Genomic DNA, 24,028 nt, shown 5'->3' with positions numbered 1-24,028 from the left:
GATGGGCCCTGAGGCCGCGAAATCGCATATCGTGTAACATTAAACGACAAGAACGAGAGAAAAAAACAAATCTTTAAGACGTTTTTCAACCTCTTAAGGAGGCAGGGGGTTTACGAGGCCCGAGAACGAGCCCCGGAGAAATAATTTTTTCCCTCGTTACACCTCGGGGATCTTAGTTCACCTGTGCAATCGCGGAAACGGCTTTTCCGTTACGTATATAGAAATGCGCAGAAAAAAAAAAGAAAGGGAGAGAAAGTGAGAAAATGAGCGAATGAAAGGAAGAGAGGGACGAATACCGAAAAAGGGGTGAGAAAGCGGAGGAACATTACCGTAATGTACTCTCGACAGAACTCTGTATACACATACTTATTAGTGTTATTATCGTTCTTATTATTGCTATTATTATCGTCATACTATTGCGTATATTATTATTAACGAACGAGACGTGATATCACGCGTCTCGAGTATAATTATTATCAGATTATTGCGTATGTCTTATTATACTGTGGGACGCGTTCGCGGACGACGGGGCATCTCGCACGTTGCCGTCGCGCTCCGAAATAAAAAAAAAAACCAAAAATGAAACCGAGATGAAATCATCAAGCACGAACGTGAACGAATGCGGGCCTTTAATAGAGAAACAGAGAGAAAAAAAAAATGATAGCCTGGACTTGTTTAAAGCTCTGTCAGCTCAAACGAGCTCGCTCGTTCATTCATTCGCGCTCTCTGCTTGAGCTTCGTCCGACTTGAACTGATTAACGTGAACGCCTAATTAGCGCGACCGGTTAATTAGCGTGACCGGCATTCGCGAGGCACCGTGCCGCGTCGCGTCGCCGTTTATTTATCTCTCGCCGAGAGACGAGATATATGATAATTTCATTATTTCCGTAGATGTGTATTGTAGGATCGCGCGGCAGGATTACCACGTGCACTTCACCGTGACAGCTGGATTCGTTGATAGAACGTTTCCTTTGAACGGCACCGCGTTGACCGCCGCGTTGTCGGCGATCGTCGACGCGCTATCGATACATTTTTAAAGAGTCAATCGGAATACCGGTGACGACCTAACGCAGAAAGCTTCCTATCACACGCGAACAATACGCATACACGAGACAAGTGGGGACGTTACCGTATAAACGGTAGAAGAAAGATTTCTTTTTCTAAATCGAGGGTGTATTGTGCACACTATCGGATCGTGTCTGATATATCGAATTATTATATAAAGGAGAAATCTGAAGGTTCGCTTTTTTTATTCGAACGACTTTGCGAAATTCTTGGCCCAGCTTTATCGTGTCGCGGCGCAATATTCGCGAGGCGGAAGCGAACGTCACGTTTGAAAAAAATAAGGGACATACACGCATACTTGACACACTTTAAAATGCCGTACGTTCAAACGCATACATACGGGGAAGTGGGGAAAAAATAGTCACGCACATGGGAACACGCACACGAAGAAACGAAAGCGGACACACGTACAGACGTAAAACAAAAAAAAAAAAAACAATACTAATATTAATAATAAAACAGACGGTAATTAGACGTTACATTCTTCAAGACACGTGCGCGCCACCATCATATTGTTGATATAAATTGCGATCCATAATATGATTATTACTATTTACAATATAATTATTATCTTGCATTGTCTAGTCATATGTTATTATTGTATAACTAACGATATTAATTATTATTAATCTGTACTATCTAGTCGCATTATGTGTTGCATAAAACGAAAAAAAAAAAAAGGGGGAAGAAAACTACGAAAATTCCGAAAGGACAAAAAAGATCGTACGAACGAGAGAACGAGATTAAAATAAAGGGGAAACGAGGGAGTGTGAGAAGTAAGCGAGAGAGGCGATCTGGATTATTTTAGCTGTGGCAACGAATATAATATAAGGCGCTGAAAATTTAATTTTCTCCCGTGCAATATAAATGAAGAATAGTTTATATGAAATAATAACTATGGAAAACCCTGCGGCATAAGTAAGCGGTGACTTCTCGGAAAGACCGAGGACTTGACTTAAATCTTTTTGAAACTTAAATTTTCAGCGTTTTATATGTTTCCGCACGAGAATCGCAGGGAAATAAAAAGAAAAGGAGAGAGAAAGGAAGAGCGAGATAAAGTAAAGTTAGAAAAATGCACGAGAGCGGGGGCGTCAATACGTCTCTCCCTCAAATTTGATCATCAGCGACCGAAAAAAAATAAGAAAGAAAATAGAAGAGAAAAGAATTCCACACTTATGAATTTTCGTACAATATTTTTATCAATAATAAAACGTTAAAAAATTGTTTTCCTATTTATTTATCGAGAAAATATGCTTGTCTGTGGATTATTCTATCTACAGATCTGTACCATATATAGACTACAGCGAGAGGGCCTGATCAGTATGAGTGATATTCGAAACAATGGCGCCCCTGCGTGAGAAAAAGGATCGAGTGCGAAGATTTCTTTTTTTTTCGCGAACGTAAATCACTGATATATTGATAACGATCGAGTCGTAGCGATCGGACCCGCGATATCGAAAAATGGATGGGTTGAAAAGATAGTTCACGTCGCTCGGCGCTTTAGCGAAAGAAGACTGACGATTATTCGGTATTTTAGATGATTATCATTGTAATCCGGTACAATATATGCGTGGCAAAAGGCGCGCGAATTTTAGACATTTAGGCGATTATTACTAAAGCGTTGAAGCGACTGAAAGGTACCGTAAGGCATAAAAATCTAGCTCGCGGAATAATTACATTCGTTGAGAATATAATGAAAAGTTGATTGATTTAATTGGGATACGAATTAAAAAGAAATGTAATCGAATCCGGAGTGAATAATTTGAAGCAAAAGCAAGCAGTGAAAAAAAATAAAACGCTCTTTTGCGGGAAGGTTTTCAAGACGTGAGGATTAAAATAAATGATAAAAGTTGGTACGTTATTTTTAATTCGTATCTCCAATTATATCTACTTGTGTGATAATATAGCAACGATCTATGGATGATTTATGAATTAAAAAAGATTGCAGGATAAATTGCTACGTTTCGATCGATCGTGTCTGCAGAGCAATTAGCGAAAGTGCAAAGTGATGATAACACCAGGAATTTAATTGAATGTTGATTATGACAGTGAGAAAGTAGCGAAAGATAAAGCAAGAGAGAGAGAGAGAGAGAGAGAGAAAGAGAGAAGTAATTACTGTCATGAAATACGTACGCGCGTCGTGAGATTTTTTGTGACGCGCCCGTGCGTGCGGGTATAGTAGCACCAAAAGAAGACAGGAAGAAAAAAGAGAGAGAAAAAAAAATGGAGAACAAAACGAGTATTAAATATATGCGGGGGCCGTGGAGAGGAGGGAACCTTCCTTTTATTCCGTGCAAAAGAGGCAGAAAAAGGAAAAAAAAACAAGAAAATATCCGACGGGCGTCCCCCAACGCTTTCCGCGACGCCCGTCGGTCATCCCGTTGTCTCGAGAAGAAAAAATAATAATGAAGAGATAAATTTTAGACAGGAGTAAAACGCGCGATATAAAGATATATAAATATATATTATATATATGTGAGAAATATGATTATATACATATACATTTACATTATACACGTATACGCGGTTCGCTCTCAGTTTTCATCCGAACGCAGCATCCCTGTATCCCGCAAGAGACATGCCCTTTACGTCGCCCCCCTTTTTCTCCTTCCGGACACTCAAAAGTCCCATCCACCTTCCTACTTTCCCCTGTCTCTTCCTACATTTTTCCTTCCCTCCCTCCCTCCCTCCCTCCCACTCGAGGAGAGCTCGCGGGCCCTCCCCATATTGCAATATTTGTACTTTTCCATGTTGAAACCTCGATATATAATAAATTATATTAAGAAACTTCGGTCGCCTTGTTATCTCTCGCATGAATTTTACCTATTGATTATGTCTCAAGAAATTAATTTTTCTTTTTAGCTGTATCAAGTATTACATACGCTTTCCTGTCTTACATAGTCATGTCGAATCGAATTCGCGTTTTCGCGTCTCCGTATTGCAGTTTAATTTACTCGTTTAGGTCGTTTTGTGCCACAAAAATAAGTGTCGATTTTTAAAAAATTATTATATTTATTATATTTATTAAATATTTTTAGAATACTGCGGTAATTATGTGTAATGATTAGTTAAACGTATTACGCACGATTTATGTATTAATATTATTTTATTTAGTTTAATTTATTGACCCTGATATCATAACGCTGATATAAAAAAGAAATATATTTCTTACTCACCGATTCGATGCGCAGCGGTGGAATTACAGCAAGGCAGCTACGACGATCCTGTAACAAACAAATATAAAATTAAATTGTAGAGAGATCAGAATAATGCCTACAATATAAAAAAAAAAATAATAATTAATTAAGCGCCTCTAACCAATTTTTCAATTTAATAATCTGAATCAAAATAATTAATTATCTTAACAAGACTTTTAAGAGATTGAATACCTCCAGAACTATACCTACGTAATTAATCATAATTTTCTTAATTATTGAACTCTATTTTTTTAATATTAAAACAATTTCGAAAATGCAAGACTGTTAACTATTTGCAAATGAAAAATGACGCTCACCGAAACGTTGTTCCACCGAAGCAGGATGCCTTTCCAAGGCCTCCTCCTCCTCTCAGTCTAGGTCGTTCCTTCCTTCCGCGTACAGGATTGAAAATCGCAAGTCCTCGGCTACTGGCAGGTGCAGATTGAAGCAACGATGTGTCGATGCTGCGAGAGTCGATGTCGTTCGTTCGCTTGTCGTCCTCTGGGTGTCTCAATCGGTCCCCACGAATTTCCTACGCATAAAAGATACATATAATTATTTCTGCAAGCTTCATAATGTACTGGTGAGTGAATATCAAAACGACGCCGTGGCGAAAACGCGCGAGTCACGTACGCCATCCGTGCGCTTGACTTTTGCGTATCTTTTTTGAACGCGCTACGCACTTTACGCATTAAAATAAATTACGCATGCTGATTATTACATTCGATATTTACCTTCGTTATTTTTCGATGCTCTGCGACGTCTTTGGCTACCGGCAGATGCAGATTGAAGCGGCGATGTGTCGATGCTGCGAGAGTCGATGTCGTTCGTTCGCTTGTCGTCCTCTGGGTGTCTCAATCGGTCGCCACGAATTTCCTACGCATAAAAGATACATATAATTATTTCTGCAAGCTTCATAATGTACTGGTGAGTGAATATCAAAACGACGCCGTGGCGAAAACGCGCGAGTTACGTACGCCATCCGTACGCTTGATTTTTGCGTATCTCTTTTGAGCACGCTAAGCACTTTACGCATTTTAATAAATTACGCACGCTGATTATTACATTCGATATTTACCTTCGTTATTTTTCGATGCTCTGCGACGTCTTTGGCTACCGGCAGATGCAGATTGAAGCGGCGATGTGTCGATGCTGCGAGAGTCGATGTCGTTCGTTCGCTTGTCGTCCTCTGGGTGTCTCAATCGGTTGCCATGAATTTCCTACATATAAAAGAACACATATAATTCTTTCTGCGAGCTTCATAATGTACTGGAGAGTGAATATTAAAACGACGCCGTGGCGAAAACGCGCGAGTCACGTACGCCATCCGTACGCTTGACTTTTGCGTACCTCATTTGAGCACGTTACGTACTTAACGCATTAAAATAAATTACGCATGCTGATTATTATATTCGATATTACAAATATTAATACATTACGAGCTTACAGCAGGCGGATGCGTTGTGATATTCGTCAATTACGATCTGCTTCCACCAAGCTTTCGGTTAAACAATTCAGTCGTTAACGTTTAATACTACCAACTGCGTTTTTGGCGCCTCTACGATGCGTCCAGGAAAAATGCAGATGGTGGCACTGAAATGTAATGGCCGACTCGCTTGACCAATTATTTAAAGTGCGCCAAAATCAAATTTATATTAATTTAAATTATCTTTTACTTCGGCTCAATTCGGTTTTTATCTCTTTCTAACTCTAACAAAAAAATGATACAGAGCGAGTTGAGGCGAGATTAAGATTAATCCGCATGATAGAAACAGTCTTTATTTAACAATTCGTTATTCGTGCGGAAGAAAGTAAAAGAGAAATAATTAATATAGAAATACAGAACATCTGTAGTTCAATGCCGAAAATGATAAAATGTGAAGTATTTTTTTAAGAATATATAATAAATAATAAGCGCGAAGCGTACGCTTTATAGTATATAATAAAAATGATACTAGGATTTGGATAATTTTAGGAGATTTGATAGTATGTTGTGTATTTCTAAATTGCTTTTATTTGATGATATCTCGTCACGTTTTCTCGAATCAAAGGTAAATATTAATTCTTGTTTTAACTTATTAGAAAACGTTTGAATTAAAATGGCAGGATTCCTCAATTTATGAATTTGTTCCATCAAAATTGCACATGTCATTATACATTAAACATCTATTTGAAAGTTTCCAAGGAAAAATAAATTAAAACCACAGGGAGTGGTTTAAGTTGAGAATCATTAAAACATCTATTTTCTCACAATGATTTATTTTTTCTTCTTCGGAGCAAATTCTAAGCCCCTTATGTAGGTTTTTTTTATCTGATATTTTTCTGAAAATAATAAAAATTAGAGTTACATAGAATTTGCGTGATTATAAAATACTAAAGTCAAAGCGACTTACCTGTGAGTAATTTGTACACATATAAAATTTGATTTCCTTGAACAAGAACACTAGGAGTCTTTTTTCCAGGATCATCGGTGATTGTTGCACTCGCGCCAATGCTCTGACACTCTTTACTGAATTCTTTTGGATTAATGCCAAACGTTTCTAGATTATTCACCAATGTTACCTGCAAAAAGTACGATGCCGTTAGAAAAAAGAAAAATATTTAATACCTTTCTTCCAAATAATTTATAATAATTCCAAATAATTAAATACCGTTCTTCCAAACACGTTTCTTTTACCTTTTTTCCACCTGATCGTACTGTTACTCTCATATCAATTGGTTCCAGTTTTCCTGTGTGCAATAAAGTATTTCCTGCGAGGGTAACCTCGTGCATATGCGTCATGCGTCCGATAAATTTGTTTATTCCATCTTCCATCGTCACAGTCTCTTGATGAACTTTAGTTCGCATGATTCCCGCCAATACAGGATTCAACTTTAATATCCTGAAAAATTGGACATTTATTAATGTAAAAAGAAAGTGAAAAATCGAGTTAATGCATAAAGTATCTATTAACTTACTTTCCATCTTGCAAATCCTCCACCTTTACGTATTCAGTAAAATATTTTCTGATCTCGGCTCTCTTCATTACGTCACCCTTTCTGAAAGCATCATATATTCAATCTAAAGTTAACATACACGAACATAAACGTACATATTTATATATTATAACGATATAACATTCAGCGACTTTTGTAATTACTGGCAAGTATTTTTACTATTATATTCCATCGCGATAAAATAATGTCACTCAACAAGTGCTATGCCTACCGTACTTACTCAAAGCCAAATTTTGACAAAACTGGCAGAACATCAGCAGTCACTCGATAACATTCCGATACGACAGCGCTATTGGAAACCACCGGTTCAGCCGTGATTGGTTCTTCGGTGACGATTAATTTTTTTACAAGCGGATGATCAAACTTAAATAAATATTAAAATTTTATATTTTAATTAAGCGACAGTCTTGTATTCTAAAAATAGCGTTGCAACAAACAAATATTACCTTAATGGACAGCAATGTTTCGACGCCTTTTGTAATAGACGTATTAATTAATCCTTTGGCTTTCATTTCAGCTAAAAAAACCGATAGCTTTTTGTACCGAGATTTCTTCACGTCGACATTGCTACCCGGCGGACAAGCGGTCAATAGGTGATTTTTGAAAAAGTTGGACGACAACATCGGTAAATCAGTGACTTTCACTGTTGTTTTACATGCTTTTAAGAAACAATATTCTAGTAGCCTGTCCATTTCCTGGACTGGATCAACTACTTCCGGTTCAACGATATTTGAAATTTGTACATTTTCAGTTTCTACACTTTCTTTTTCTTCCTCTTCTTCTTCTCCTTCTTCTACATGTTCCTAAAAGACATAAAAAAGATCAATTTACTTTTGTCGATTTTTAAGAGAATCTTTTTAGAGTTTTAGAGAAAATTAAGAGAATTTAGTATATTTACCGTAGAAATAACTTCGTCTTTAATGTCACTTAGGGGTTTACTCAATTCTAACTCATCCAACTTAACCGAGACAATTTCGGTTTGATCTATAACTTCTTGATTAACCGATTCGATATTTTTTAATGAATTTGCAGAGCTGTCAATATTCGGTAATCCTAAATCAGGCCTTAAAGGTGGTTTGCCTAATTGACACAGCATGTCACCAATCACATGAAAAACTTCTACACACTTTCCATGTCCAGCTGCTAAATACATATCTTCACTGGAAAGTGCAGTTACACCAACAGCTACTGCAGCCTGTAAAAAAAAAAACTTTTTTGTTTTCTGTATATTTTCAGATATATTTAACGAATAAAATAGTACAGAACCAAACCTTATTTTCCTCAGTGTTGATTGACATTGGAGTACCTTTTGGTAGTTTACCAAAGCTGTACAATGTCACTGGTTCCTTCAAAACCAGTCCAGGTAACATGAGATCTGCTCCTTTTACTAATTTAGACACAACTGGAGCATGTGTTGTAAAAGACTTTAACAAATGTGGATGATGCCATAATGTATAAATTGTAGGAAAAAGAAGAGTGTCATATGGATCCAATTGAAAAAACATAGGTATCTTGGCAACACAGTAAACTTTACCAACATGTCCATTATGCGTGACTATTTTCATAATGCTGATTGACTCTTTTTTAGGCAACAGTAGCTGAATTTCTTCATCAGACAATCTTGGATATGCAACCAATACCTCCTCACATAATTTTTTTCTGAAAGAAACAGCAATAATTAAAAATAGACTAAGTTACAAAAATTAATTTTCTTATATTTCTCACGAGAATATGTAAAATATGTTTGCAAAAGAAATGTTTATTCGGCATAAGATATAACTTGGAGAAACCGAAAAATTATCGAAACAAAATTTTAATATGCTCCACAAACCTCTCAGTTCCTTTCAGCTGATAATTGGTTTTGACTTTAAACGGCTTGATAAACATGTTGAACAGGTAAAGTCTCCGCTCGGCGAGTACACGGTACGACGTTTAAACCTAACCCCGTCCTGCCATACAGAACATCCTTATTTACTTCCGTTGATAGCGGCTGATAAATCTTGCGCGGAACGATCCGCACAATATTACATGGAGGTGGAAGCGCTGCCAACATCACAGACGATGGAGGAAGACATATATTTTGTTATTTCCTATGAAAATATTGATCTCGAGTCAGAGTCACGTTAGAGTAATTTATTAATTTTTTATTTTGCATATTTTAATTTAATTAGAACAAACTATGCGCACGCTTCGCGTAATAAAATTTGTTTTGCTTGCTCTATTATTTCTCTCTCACTCTCTTCTTCCTCTTTCTTTATTCACATGTACGTATACGCATCACACAACCTAGAAAAGTGCAGAACAAACTGCACTCTTGGACTTTGATCAAACTTTAATTAATTTAATCGGCATTCAACCGGCAGAATTGCATAAATAAATCTCTAACTGTGTCAGATGCATTTAATCTAATTTTCTTTGTGCACACGTTAACGCTAAAGACATTAATCTACGTCCTCGCCAACGCAATCACAAAGTGCACTACACGAAAATTAATAAATTTCTTTACCATGCAATATTTTGGCATGCGTATTTGCGAAGAATCAGTCCAAGGCTGATTTGTCATTTCGCAAGACTTTACTCTTGTTTTTTTCTTTTTTCTTCTCGCAACAATCGCGCGCGGAGTGCAAGGAAGTGCAATTGACGGAAAGAGCACTCTCCCAGTTCCCTTCCCCGCTGCTCGATCGCATGTGTCGTGTCCTCTTTCGGCACGTGCGAGCGACCGCAGGTGAACGGAACAGTAGCAGTACGTGCGAAGTGTGCGCCGCGAGGTCGACATAACCTCGACGGCGCGTCATTATGCAGAATCGAGCCGCGGCGGGCGGCTCGCGAGCGTTTTGAGGTCGTCGCGACGGAATCGCGCGCGCGCGCGCAACGTCGTCGCCTCGGTGCCTTGCCTTTATTGAAAGAAGAACGCGGAGACAATGGCGATCGGCAACGTCCTGCGGCGCCTGGACGTCGCAAGGTTCACCGGAGTCAGAGTGAGTTTTCCCCAGCCGCTTCTGCGGTCCTTTCTTTTCCGCGATCGATTTTACCGATTCTTGACCTGCCCGATCTCCCGACGATCCCTGGACTCTCCTTTTGTTTTCCCTCCATTTCTGCTCTCTTTTTTTTTTTTTTTCTTGGCCTGCTCGAAGATCGCGCGCCATCGCCGCGCGCGTGTGTCATCACTGTGCGTTATTATTGTTCATATTTTACGTAATGGTCTTTCATAATCATGCCATTGTGCATTATTTTTAGTTTTACGAGACCATGGAACGTCCCTTCGACGATATGGCACGCTCGTCGAAAGTCGTATCTATCCTCCCTTCGCATTTGATTTGCTTCTGCAATTTTTCCTTGTTTATCATTAAACGCTGATAAATCATTTATCGATACCTTGATTGATAAGTATCCTTGATCAAAGTTCTTGAGATGTATTGAGACGCTTCGTCAAAGAATGTTGAATTTACACAACTGTTAGAATTTTTTTTATTAATCCATTTACCACACATTATTTTATTATTCAAGTTAATAATTCATTATTATTACAATTTTTATATAAAATTTCTGTTCTTTACATTTTATAATAAAGTTTTGTATATGTTTAAATAAATGTATTATATTTAGTTTTACATGAATTAATTATCTTTTGTTTTCAGCGTTTAAGTACAAAACCAAAGTTTGGTTTACTTTTTGACATCGATGGCGTTATAATACGTGGAAAACAAGTACTACCGCCGGTAAAAGAGAGTTTCAAGCGGCTTAAAGGGGACAATGGAAAATTTCGAGTTCCCACGCTATTTGTCACCAACAGTGGAAATTCATTGCGCAGTCAGAAAGCAGCAGAGCTGTCGAAATGGATTGGCGTCGAAGTCACAGAGTCGCAAGTTGTTCTGGCTCATTCACCATTGCAAATGTTCGATTATCTACATGATAAGCAAGTTTTGATATCGGGTCAAGGTCCAATAACGGACATTGCCCGGGAATTAGGCTTCAAGAAGACGACGACTATAGACGAGCTTGTGAAAAATTTTCCGTGCTTAGATTACATAAATATCAAGAAAAGAAATCCAATTTGCGGGCCAATTGATCCGAGCTTCCCGCAAATCGAGGGACTCGTTCTTTTGAACGAACCGGTAAATTGGGAAACGTCGTTGCAATTAATGGTAGATCTTCTAATTACCAACGGTATGCCGACAGGATTGCCTACTGCTGTTCCATATCCGCACATTCCAGTGTTGGCATGCAATATGGATTTACTTTGGGCATCGGAGGCACCGATTCCGCGATGTGGCCACGGTGCCTTCTTGCTGTGTCTTGAAAACTTATACAAGAAAGTCACAGGCAAAGATATGACATATGCTGCTCTAGTCGGAAAACCTAGTGAGATTACATATTACCATGCTAATCAAATGCTCGTTAATCACGCCAGAAGCATCGGCATTGACAATATCGACACGATTTATGCTATTGGGTATGTATCAAGTATAATCATTTATCTAATGCTTATAGCAGATTTAAATTTACAATTATGTTATATAATAATTTATATCTAATTTTTCTAGCGACAATATCAACACCGATATTTTCGGCGCTAACTTATACGATAAGTATTTATCCCGCTACGAATCTGGAGAAGGTACTAAAACCCGCAGTCTCGAGAAACTCCTTGGAAAGAACATGAAAGACCCCAGCGCCAAGGCCTGTATTAGCATTTTAGTCGAGACCGGCGTGCATCAACGAGATTCAAAGTTTATACCTGAACACAGCCCCAGAGACTTCTTGCCGGTCGACGATGGCCTATGTAAGCCGGCTTTTATCGTGAAGGACGTTGGGCACGCTATTAATCTTGCGTTTAACGAAGAAAAGTTTCAATAAGTTAGTATATAATAAGTAGCCTTGAGATATTCATATCGATAATCGCTGGTGAAAAAGAGAGAACGAAAGAGAGAGGGAATGTGCAAGATAATGTGAGTATTATAGCAAATAATCTTTTAGAAAATGTTAACCTTTACTATATAGACGATGTTTCGCCGCGCAGAAACAGAAAATAGCGGGAGAGGCTATGATTCGTTATAAAAATATAGCATATACTTATTTGCTTCTTTTTTCAAAGTTTCCTGAATTTTTTACATCTTATTTTTTAATTTTTTTTTTTCCTTTTTTATTGCCTATTTAAAATAAATCGAGTTATAACGTGTTGTAGCGAATTGTATCAATTAAAGAGAAAAGATTTACACGAGAACAAAATTAATTCAGATAGAATTTATATTGTAGATAGAACAATGAAAAAATATATGACTATTATATTAGTGTGTATATATAAATAAATATATATACTATATAGAGAGAGACGATAAATGCACATGTGTGTATAAATATATATCCACATGTATAAAGACTTTTTATTACGAATTTTAGCACATTTATGACTATTAAAATAATTTATGTACAATAAATTAAATAGGCGTGTTGGGTATAATTCTTTAACTGTTTAACACATAAATTTTATAATATTAGAAGATTCAATACCCTGTAAACCGTTTTTAAAGCATGTGTTGTTATAAATAATAATTATATCGTAGTTGTACGGTACTGAGCTGAACATATTTTGTTCGCAAAATGCGCTGTGCTCTGTTAGTCGAAAGCAATGCAAGATATGCAAAGTGATACGCTCATATAGTAAATAAATAATGAGCATAACTTCAATTCAATTGCTCTTAAAAATCGCAGCTAATGTACACTGTGTTCCGAGCATTATACATATGCAGAGATATAATCTATACCTACATTAAATATATAGATTATACTTTATAATATATACATATATAGTCTAGTCTTGAAATGCAGCTCGTTAGCAAGTGCGAGTGAATAAAAGAAAAAAGAATAGAAAAGATTTTTAGTTGTTGCAGTAGATCAAGATTAAGGGAAATTGTTGCCTTTGTCGCAAAAATAAATATAATAAAATGAATAAATTCGAAATATTGACTTGAATTTATTCTGCATTAATTATATTAATAATTTTTGGAAATAATAATGTACGTAAAATTTGTAAAAGATCGTTTTAAGAAAATATAGTATGCAGTCTTTTAATTTTAAAGATCTAAAATATAATTCTACAGAGAAAATTTCTATATTTTTGTTTCTCTTGAAATATATAAATGATACTTAAAAAAAATAGATTATTCAACGATCAATTAATGATTAATAATGATTTTGTTAAAATAACTCAATTCTAAACTGAAATAATTCCTTAAAGTGCCATTCGTGCGTGTAGAGACATTCTGCATACGTGTATAAAAGTCGTATACACTGGCGGCTACCTGATCGAAAGGTAAAAGCGCACATTTATATTTTGTACTCGCCCTTATATGCGCTTTCGATGCAACGACAAAATCAAATGTAATTATCAGCGCGTTAATGTCCATCGAGACAAAGACTGATCGGTTAAATAAGGTGAACAAACCGGCTTACCACTCATTCGTGACAATGAGGTATCGTACAACGGTCAAAGTGCTACAACGATCACATGCCAATAAAAGTTCTGCCTCTGTCGCCAGTATCACTTAAAGTTAACAAAAAAAAAAAAAAAAAAAAAAAAAAGAGATACATTATACTAAATACCGACACGTACATGCATAATGCACACATTATACTGTGTATAATTTTTAATTATTTTTTTTTAATCATTACTTTTTATTTATATACATATATTTATATATCTTTGGAATTATACAATTTATATAAATTTATATGTATAATATTCGTATATAATATACATATATAGTGATATTTGTTTTTAAAATCATTTACATATTTTACATATTCGCACACTTACATATGCAATACATAAACATCACTTAATATAGTGTATCTCTCTCTCTCTCTCAAATTTAAGACAATTATTGTATTTAAAAAGTGTCGCGTTTCATCGAATTAGATTGTACCGATGATATCAATGCTATATCTCTTAATTATATCAAATTTAGAATTCTCACAATGTAGCCTCTGACTTTCACGGAGCAAATTAGAATTTATTTTAATAAATTGCAAGTCTGTTTATTTCTCCCGCTGCGGTCCTCGACAAGATCCCATGAAAGATTACATTTCGAACGTGTACCAGATTTTTGAATTATTAGTTAATCAGACCCATGCAGAATTGGTATTCTCGTGCAATACTTACCATACTCAGTGCAATTTGTATGATAGTCTTGTCAGCGGCGTAATTATTCACTCCTCAGACAGCACGACGTCTGGGTCTCATGACCCATGAACCATCAAATAAATTCAATTAAATAATTTAATTGTGATCAATTTAGTAACGATTTGAATAGACTAGTAAATTTATATAACATAAATAAAATCTCTTTTTCCAATCTGATACTGTAAAAATTAAAAACCGTAAACGACACTTCAACTCATTAGAGCGTAAAATTGTATTTCCACAAAATTCACATTTTATATTCTTGCACCTTGAAAAAAAAAGTGATCAATTAATAAATATAAAACGTTACACGTTAAAGTGTTTTTTAATTAATTTTTATTCATACACGCGGGCATATTTTAAAAAAGCTTTTTGCGAAATTATTATTAATTTTTTTTAATATCAAATTTTAAATTATGCTTTATAAAAATTTTTGAAGGATAGCGTAAACTATGAATAAAAATATCATTATATTTTTTTTTATTAAACATTTGTCGGCTTAGCTAAAAACAGGCACTCGTATACATGACCTACATTTTATTGTTAACGGTTTATACACGCTGACAGGTTTTTAGCGCTCTACATTGAGAGCTGCTTTGTGGAAGTATCGTAATATACTGCATCCCGTCAGACGGAACTAGCATAACCGGCATGACCAGCTTAATCCTGATGTGTTGATCCGATTAGTATTACTTTCTAAACTGTGAACATAGTTATCACGAACATAGTTCATCCTTTACAAGCATATATTTATTCTGCTGCTTGTTAATTAATTTTTCTCGCTTAAATTTTCGTAGTCGTTGTGCACGAAGAAATACTAGACACATATTACAATATTATATTTAATTACACCGCAGCACAATAGCTATTAATTTATTTGTGTTTATATGTATAAAATTTATCACGAATTAAAATTAAATTCATTATATTCTCAACATTGATATATTTAACTGGATCGCGTGTTATTCAGTCAGATGTTATATCTTTGATACGAAAGAAAACAAATTTCTAATTCGATTAATCACTGCCGCAGATAACGGAATTTTGTTTACGTTTGACAAACCAGAGAGATGCTCTCGAAATGTTCAGTGTGCTACCGTGCATTTCAATTTCAATCAAAATTTAAACTATATCGCGCGCCAACTCTCCCGCATAAGGCCACTAGTCGTGTCAAATTACTTTTTAACGCTCGCGTCGCGGTATTATATAAAAGGATGCACTTCGAAACTGATGTAATATATTTTTTAATAGACAGCTCAAATATATGACAGCTCTAGCGAGCGCGATGTGGGATTAGTAGTTTAAAATAAGGTCAATTATTTTAACCTGAACTAATATATTAATAAGGTCGTAAATTAAAGGAGCATCTATACGCGATAGAAGGCTTAGGTTGCAATATGCATTCAAGATTAGAAGCCCCATTTCTGCTTAGTCGCGATTTCGATTGCATCGCGGGGGGAAAAAAGAAAAAGAGATAAATCACTCGTTTGTCTTTCATGGCGAAATATTTTGCAGCCACTCTCGATTTGTAGATGCTTACGAAACAAAAGTACATCGCGTTAATGAAGAATAATTATGTGAAATGACGAATATTGGAGCGATAATTGGTTTTTATTCTCTTTCCCGATTTATCTTCATCCGGCGAACGTGTTGCAGCGACGATTGAAATGCGAAAGTTTAGTTCTCACGTTTCACTATCGCGCCTCGTTCCCTTCCTTTCCCTAAAAAAAAGAAGGAAAAGAAAGGAAGATTTCCGCGCTCGATTTCTCGGGGTTGATGGACAATGTGGGAAATCGTTGAGCAGTGAACAAAGTACGCGCAGTGTGCGCTTTAATTAATGGGAGTATATTATATATTAATTTTTAATATATTAAGTACACGTAATATATACACACAGGTTGACGCGGTAAGGTCGGCAAGTCTGGCTTGCCGATCGCTATTTAATTCTTCTAAATTTAACCCGGAGGAAAGCCGCGGTAGTTCTTTTTTTCTCCCTTTTTTCCTTTTTTTTTATTTCACCACGTAACACCTAATGACTTGCGACAGACGAGCGAGAGACGTAAGTCTTACGTAACACACTAATAACGCGTCACGTTTGCGTGTCATTAGATTTGTATTACAGCGGCTTGTTAGATAGTTGTAGCGTACAGTAGCACGGCGAGAATAATGCGAGTCGCGAATTTAAAAGGCCGTTTTTTTTGTTTTTTTTTTTTTTTTTTGACGTGTGTTTCCCGCCGGAAGCGACCGTTTGATTGTCGTATGCTTGATCAACGCGGTCGGTTTCCGCTCAGATACAATTACATGTTTACGTCTACAAAGCACGCGCGATTTTACGAGCGTTACCACTCGCGATTCAAGTAGCAAAAATTCGTATTTCGTCTTTTTTTTTTTTTCTTTTTTTTTTTTTTTCGCGGCGATCTTATTTTACGTAGAGACATTTAAAGTATCTCAATAAACGTTCGGTACCAAATTCTTTAATTCGGTGCCTGAATTACTGACGCAATGTCGAATCGCGCTATTTCTTCACGCGTGATTTACCTGACGGAAGGTAAACGCCACCCTTTCGTTTTAGCACCCGTCTGATTTCGCGTCTCGAGAATTCCCACCGTAACACTCCATCGCTCTCTGCAGCCTCTCGAGATATTCCTGCAGAGCGTCGTCCTGGAGGTCCCTCGCGCCGTCGGAGCGCCCGATGGACCGCTTCTGCACGAGGGCGGAGAGCATGAGAGTGACCACCGGGAGGGTCATGCCCAGGAGGAAGGTCGGCGTCATGATGTTCCTTAGACCGTGCTTTTTGAAGCCGCGATACAGCTCGGACCAGATACCGTCGTCCTGTTCTTCCTGGTGCTTCCCCAGCTTCCCGTACAAGTACGGCCGGATTTTACCGGTCGCGGCGATGTAATTGTAATAGTGAGGGTCGTAGGACTGCGCGTACAACTGCGAGTAGTAGACGTCTTTTTGAGAGGGTGGCTGGTCGGTCTCGGGGAACCAAGCGCTCGCGTCTTCGTAAGGAATCGGCGGATTGCTGAGAATCGGTGGTCCCCGATGGAGACCCGGTGGCTTCGTGTAAATTACTTCCACCGGAGCCTTCGCCTTGATCGGTACTGTAACATTCAGACGGCAATCTTGTTAAAAAAAATTTTTTTTCTATATTGCCCGCGGTATATTCAGCGTATACGTGTGTACTTTATCACGCAAACACGCGTTCACGCTGACCGAGCGTGAAAATAGTGCGCTGTCGCTTTTGAAAGGAAAAGCTATCGATTGATCATCACGCGGTTAGTCAATATATGTTATGAGACTGAGAACGCTAATTTTTTTCACGATAGAGACGTGATAAATGATCGAGGATAAGATCAGGTTTCTATATTCAAATGCAGCTACGGAGATTTAATTTATGAATTTGCGAGCGTATAAATCAGTCTAAGAAAAATAAAAGAACGAGACATTGTCACGAAAAGTGTTCATATAATCTTTTTTGTTCTATAAATTAATTAAAAATATACAGCGTGATGTAACTCGCATTCCTATAGCGTCAAAAGTCGTGCCTCCCCCAGATTAAATTACGTACATAAAATAAATATTTCCACGTGTGAGGTAGAATAATTTAAATAACAACGGCTTTGATTGAATAAAAAACCACTATTTTACAAGAAAAAGAAAAAAAAACATGAATAATAGATGCAAATACTCGATAAGATCTCTCGAGGAGACAAACTTTTTTTTATACAATTCGCAGCTCGCAAAAAATTGTTTTCTTAAACTTTGGCTTCTTATCGAAATAGTTTTATCGTGATTTCTCCTTGAGAAGCGCACTCACCTGCGATGGGCCCTTGGTACAAAGCCGGGGCTATCCTGGGCTGAGCGAAGGGAAAGTGCTTTCCACGTATCCTCCTCATTCTTTCCCGCCACATCGCCGACATCATATCGTTCCTGCTTTGATAAGCGGGTACGAGCGGCACGGGCTGCAGCACCTTCTGTCCGAGGACGACACCCGCGGGTGTTCTGATCACAGGCTGCACTGCTTGGACCACAGCTGGCTGTCCCACGTAGCCGTAAGTTTGGCCGGTGGACGGCAACAACTGTTGCCGCTGATCGTTCTGCGGCACTAGTTGAACTTGATCTACTTGCGACGGCAACGGTACTTGCTGCTGCTGGCTCACTTGAGAAACCAGCACCTGCTGCGGCTGCTGGACGTGGGGGACCAGCGATTGTTGCTGTTGAACATGGGGGACCAGCGATTGCTGTTGAACATGAGGGACCAGCGATTGTTGTTGCACGTGAGGGACCAGCGACTGCTGCTGTTGCACTTGAGAGATCGATTGGGAACTCGGAGCCTGCAGAGACTGCGATAATTGATGCTCGATGACCGTGTCCGAGGAGCGCGATTGATCCTCCGGCGGGCGTTGGCTGCGGAGATAATGATCGAGAGACAGGCGAGATTCCTCAGGGGTTCTGGAGTTCAAAAACGTGTTTAGCGCGATGTGCGCGTGGCTGATCGGCGAGTTTCCGGAAGAGTCTTGAAACTGTCGAGCGGCAGTTTCAGCTTCCGCTGCATGCTGCGAGCGCCGGTTTTCCGGTTCCACAACCGGATACAGCTTCTGTGGGCGGGACGATACCGCGGCAATTGGGAGGTCGAGCGAGGCGTCGATTTTCCTGGCGGAGTTCTCGGAAAGATTGCTCTCCTCTGCGATGTACTCGGTATACTCCGTAAACGGGTTTCCTTCGTAGTTTAGCTGGCCGTTCGCCAGCTCGGTTGCGAGGACGACGAAGATCGCGAGCCTGATCATGATGCTGAAAAGAGAAGATAATTATGAAGTGTCGAAGAAACAATTCAGAGAATAATAATAGCTTATCGCCGAGTTTTGCTACGCCGGCTATTCCCGACGGCGGTAACTTCACAACGGGACTTCTTATGACAAATTTTAACGATGACATTCTTGGGGAAGAAAGTCGGCAGTCGAACTACCGTCCAGTGGAGCGCACGAGCATGGAATTTTTTAACGGAAGGCTCTCCCGTTTAACGGGAGAAAGAAGATACGACGCTCGCGGGATGCAGCTTCGCGAGCACATAATCGCGATTGTCTTTAAATGCCCGGTGTGCTTTTACTCGCCGCGTGGAACGATGTAAGTAGGACGGGACGGGAGAATGTCAGCTCGCGGCAGTTTCGTCCGAGTCCTTTACCATTATTCGCGGCGGTGGCTATCATTTAACAACTGGATTCGACAGATGCGAGCGATCGAAGAGATAGATCGAGGACCGTAAACACGCATCACGGTACGCTATTCACAAATAGCTGCCGGCGTGACACTTTCCGCCGGCCGCCAGGCAAACGTAACGTCATGGAAATGATTTCAATGACTTGCGCGTATTTAATTAACCCGATATACGTTAATGTCCCGTGTCTGACAATTTTATGAGACCCGCATTAGCCAGGAAATCTTTAAAAATCTCTCCGATCTTTAACGATCGAATTATACAGAGCGAGGCCTCGAAGAGCGAGAACGGCGCAGAAAAAAAGATCGAAGAAAGTTTGTTGTCGCGTGTCTCGCGTAGAGGTAAAAATGTTCGATCGGGAAACCGAGATTCGGCACAACGAAAGTACTCGCGCGTTAAAAGGCGACCCCAAAACGGAAGGGAAAAGCCGTTCGACGAGAGAGTGACGGACGAGACCAGCACGTTAGCCACGTGCGTGCTGGCCCACACCTTCGAGCAGAGAGAGTATTTGGTCCCCGAGCTTATCCGGTGCGACGAACGACCGCTGCGTCACGTTAGAGAGCGCGAAACGCTCTTCCGCATTTCCGCTAGACGCTTCTTCGTACCAGAGGAAGCTGAAGATTTACTCTGACTCGACAGGTCTCCACCGATTTCCCCGTTTCTCGCTCGATTTATTTCTACTATCCTCGTTGACCACGTATGGAGATTGGCATTTATGATCGCGACATCATTTTCACGTCGCTGAGAATCGCCTACTTTTTTTTCTTTTTAAATCTGAACGCGCCGCCGCGCTGGCAAGCCGTGACGACGCAAGTCGCGCTCGCGACAAATCTACTAATTGCTCTTCGACATCAGCCAAGTCATTAAAACACGTGTGCATAAAACTTTCAGCCGTTCAATTTGATTCTAGTTAACCGTTCGAGCTTGGGGAATATTTAAGAGATCCGAAAGGCGCGGAGACCAATCTTTAGCGTTAGAATTAATTGCCTGTTTCCGCGAACGATTGCGTTACGATTCAATTACGTCTTCTTCGTCGTATTACAGTTCTAAGATCAATCTATTTTAAACGTTTATTATCCATTAATACCACGGTTTTACTGTTACAAGTAACAACGGGAGAAAATATCTTTTAGAACGAGTGTCCATTTGAAAATTGATTTCCAACGCAAATTGTTCTGCGACTTTATAACCATTCCTTGCGCCATTCCTGTTTCATCGGTTGTTTCGCGGCTTTCTAAAACCGTTAAATCCATTGGGAATTCAATGTACGACCGAAATTCAATGATGCACCCATATCTACTTGAATTATTGTGATTGACCTGAAACTCAATCAGTCACCCGAAGAATTATTATATCGGTTTCATTCATTCATTCTACTTAAGCGCTAAAATCGAGTTAAATCAAAGCGGCCGAAAACAAATAATTTAAACCATCAAGAATCACGTCCGCGAATATTCAACGCTTAATTTTCACTTAGTATTGAAAAAGGTATTTTTCTTTCTTTCTTTCTTTCAGTCTTGTCGACACCTCGTACGTCTCATTATTTTAATTTATTCGTCTCGTTTGAAATTCAATGAACGACGACATTATAAGCGTAAAAAGCGATAATAAATCATAAATAGAACAGATATTAATAAACATTAAGAGATTATGAGTTATAATAAAGTGTTTCTCATAAATTTGCGTATTTTGCGGGATGATTAAAGTTCAATTACTAAAGACTGTTAACAATTTTCATATTCATTTTCCGCGATTCTTACGACAATAAAATAATTTTCACACGCGAGACTTTGTCAGCGTTGCCTCGCATAATTAACAATCGCGTGCACGTCGTCATTATTAGTTATCATCGTATTTTTTTTACCGCATTATAATTGTTAATTAAGACTAATCAATCACGTAATCTCATATCTAGAATCCGCCGGTTGCACTTGACCACGTTAAATCCTGTGGAGGAGCACACTTAATTTGTCCGCTCGTTTCTTCTTTGCACACTGAATTCGGAAAGAATGACGACACTACACCCAGTTCATTGACGATAATACGGCGAAAAAACTTGCAAAATTAATCGAGTACTTTCGCGGATTAAAATCGGCAGAGCTCTAATCGGCTAAATTTTTTTTTCAAACACGATTCAAAACCACGCGCATATTTCATACTTTTGACTCACTTTAAAAACGCGCGTAAGTGTGAACGCGAGATACGTGAAAATTATCGTATTCGATATTCAAGGATGTAAACGAACGATTAATGGACCACGATCGACGAGAGGTATTCCGAGTGTCCGTTTTATTTCGCTGTTTCTGAGATTAAGTCGTGACTTTCGCTCGAAGAGGCTCGGCCCAACGATCGGTTTATCAGGTCAAACTTGACTCGCCCGGGCGTACGAATTTACCTTCGCCCTTTTTGATCGCGGCCGCGCGCGAGAAGACGACGAGTCCCATCAGTTGGTGCGGCACCAGGAGTACTGAGATGCCGGGACCAACCGGCCGGGAAAGGCATTCACTTCGCCTCGGGAGAGAACTCCCTACCTTGACACCTTGACTGCGTCGGCAGTTGCCGGTTTACTTCATAAATTACTTGGCCACTTGGCCGTTCCGTTCCGTGGGAGGACCGGTTCCCGAACGGGCTGAAACGAAGCAATCGAGAGCTCGGACGAGTCATCGGACATCCCCGAAACACGCCAAGGTTAGTCGACCAGCCAAGTCGACCGGTATTTCCGGAAAAGGATGCTGCGCGAGCCAAAGGATCCGCGTGGGTGACGATAAATCATCGAGACGCTATCTAGATATGTAGATGATGTATGAGAAGGTGAAGACCATCTTCATAATTTTCTCTAAACGACGGGCTCACCTTGGAGAGAAAGGAATGAGGAAGAACACGGAGAGAGGGAGAAGTAGAAAATATTTCCAAGGCTGTAGCGACACTTTTTTTTTTTTATCTTTACCTGAAGACTAATTATCGAATCGCTGGACTTTAATCTCTCTCTCTTCTAAAGATGCGACTAAATTGAAATATATTTTATCGTCGCAAAATTAAGACAGACTACTGTTTTACGCGTCTTTTATTTATTATCTGGTTATCGCGAGTATTATCATCTCGAATTTGCATAACAGGATGAGTGCCGTGGCGTAAAAATGAAGTTCAGTTATTCGTCGATCCGCATCCGAAGTTCATCGATCATCGTGCGGGTTCCTTGAAACTGACCAGACCGATCCACGTCGATCATAGTGGATCGAGTCGATGGAACGTAACGCGGTAATCGCGCCTTTTGATCGACTTGCTCTGACTGACGTACAGGAAGCTGGGACGCGAGTGCAGTGTGTCGCGAGATCCGGTCGATACCGTGAGATGCGCGATCGTTGCATAAGGACAGAACTGCTCGTAGACGAATTGTTTGTCGAAGGTTGAGAGTCGGATAACGGTCCTCCACGGGTAAAGACCTACTTAGGATCGCGGAGCTCGAACGCAATTCGCTTATTTGACCCCCTCAGTAGTCGGGCTCAGACCCGGCCAACCCGCCGAGATTTGTTTAGCCTCCATAAACGTCGCGAACGGGGACGGATGCGAATTATCATCACCAACGCAGGTATCCTCCGGACTTGATGGAACGAAACGACGCTATTCGACATCTGCCGTAGCGAAATATTAAGAACCTACTACGACTAACAGCAATTTAATTTACTACATTGCTTGAATCATTTTTGTTTCATTAATTTCTACTCGATGACGAGTACCTAAAACGACATATATCTATTTATATTTCTCTGTAATTTTAAATGATTACTTTAATAAAAGAGAGACCGCGAGTTCTTTATCAAATAAAATCTGAAGAGAAAAGTCGCACAATAAAATTACGTGTACAGCATAAAAAAAAAGAAAAAAAATGGAACACGGTCTACAAATCCTTATCTTATTTTTTAAACTCTCAAGTTCTGTCTGCATAAACATCCTTACGTTTATACGCAAATAGCATGCGTTCCTGAACAAGTATATTCCGTCATCGAAAATAAAAATATTCTCTTTTGTCATCTTCGCGCGAAATAGCAACGGATAAAGTCCATTCTCTATACTTTATCCGAAGATGATTTTATTCCGCTTCCTGTCGCTCGTTTCTTTCTCTTTTTCTCACGCGCTCGCGTAGCAAGTGCCATAAATTAGATAAGTAATCTGGAGAATAAAATCTTGTCCGCGGATAAGCATTCGGTATATAATTTTGTACGCGCAACAACAAGAAGTCGAGACCCTCGGTCTTTTTTCTCGCTCGGAGGTCGAACCACTCGCGCGGAATTGTTTTCCATACATATATAAGGGTGCGATCTATACAGTGATTGATTAAGTGTGCCAAGTCGAGGCGCGTCTGAAAGC

At 39.0% G+C, this 24,028-nt stretch overlaps 3 protein-coding genes across 4 annotated transcripts; 1 reads left to right on the top strand and 2 right to left on the bottom strand.

Moving 5' to 3' along the window:
• Positions 1-6,025: 6,025 nt before the first annotated feature.
• Positions 6,026-9,552, bottom strand: Eif2d (eukaryotic translation initiation factor 2D). Of its 2 annotated transcripts, XM_070660986.1 has the most exons (10): positions 9,447-9,550; positions 9,091-9,349; positions 8,531-8,918; positions 8,158-8,454; positions 7,706-8,062; positions 7,480-7,622; positions 7,221-7,301; positions 6,940-7,144; positions 6,656-6,824; positions 6,026-6,584 (listed from the first exon to the last, which is right to left on the bottom strand). In XM_070660986.1, exons 2-10 carry the CDS (start codon positions 9,144-9,146, stop codon positions 6,520-6,522), a joined length of 1,761 nt encoding a protein of 586 aa, XP_070517087.1. In that variant the 5' UTR covers positions 9,147-9,349; positions 9,447-9,550; the 3' UTR covers positions 6,026-6,519. The 2 variants fall into 2 exon arrangements, with proteins under 2 accessions (XP_070517087.1, XP_070517086.1); XM_070660985.1 differs by having other exon boundaries at positions 9,091-9,552.
• Positions 9,553-9,797: 245 nt separating this feature from the next.
• Positions 9,798-14,285, top strand: LOC139105090 (haloacid dehalogenase-like hydrolase domain-containing 5). Its single transcript, XM_070660988.1, has 3 exons — positions 9,798-10,237; positions 10,898-11,712; positions 11,804-14,285. The coding sequence occupies exons 1-3, from the start codon at positions 10,181-10,183 to the stop codon at positions 12,114-12,116; spliced, it is 1,185 nt and encodes a 394-aa protein (XP_070517089.1). The 5' UTR covers positions 9,798-10,180; the 3' UTR covers positions 12,117-14,285.
• A 625-nt stretch (positions 14,286-14,910) lies between these two features.
• LOC139105089 (uncharacterized) lies at positions 14,911-22,187 on the bottom strand. Its single transcript, XM_070660987.1, has 3 exons — positions 22,056-22,187; positions 18,263-19,236; positions 14,911-17,546 (listed from the first exon to the last, which is right to left on the bottom strand). The coding sequence occupies exons 1-3, from the start codon at positions 22,160-22,162 to the stop codon at positions 17,011-17,013; spliced, it is 1,617 nt and encodes a 538-aa protein (XP_070517088.1). The 5' UTR covers positions 22,163-22,187; the 3' UTR covers positions 14,911-17,010.
• Positions 22,188-24,028: the final 1,841 nt, after the last annotated feature.

This window comes from Cardiocondyla obscurior, linkage group LG08 (assembly GCF_019399895.1).
Source record: "Cardiocondyla obscurior isolate alpha-2009 linkage group LG08, Cobs3.1, whole genome shotgun sequence".
Taxonomy (NCBI): Eukaryota; Metazoa; Arthropoda; class Insecta; order Hymenoptera; family Formicidae; genus Cardiocondyla; species Cardiocondyla obscurior.
This window is presented reverse-complemented; position numbering and strand designations above follow the sequence as displayed.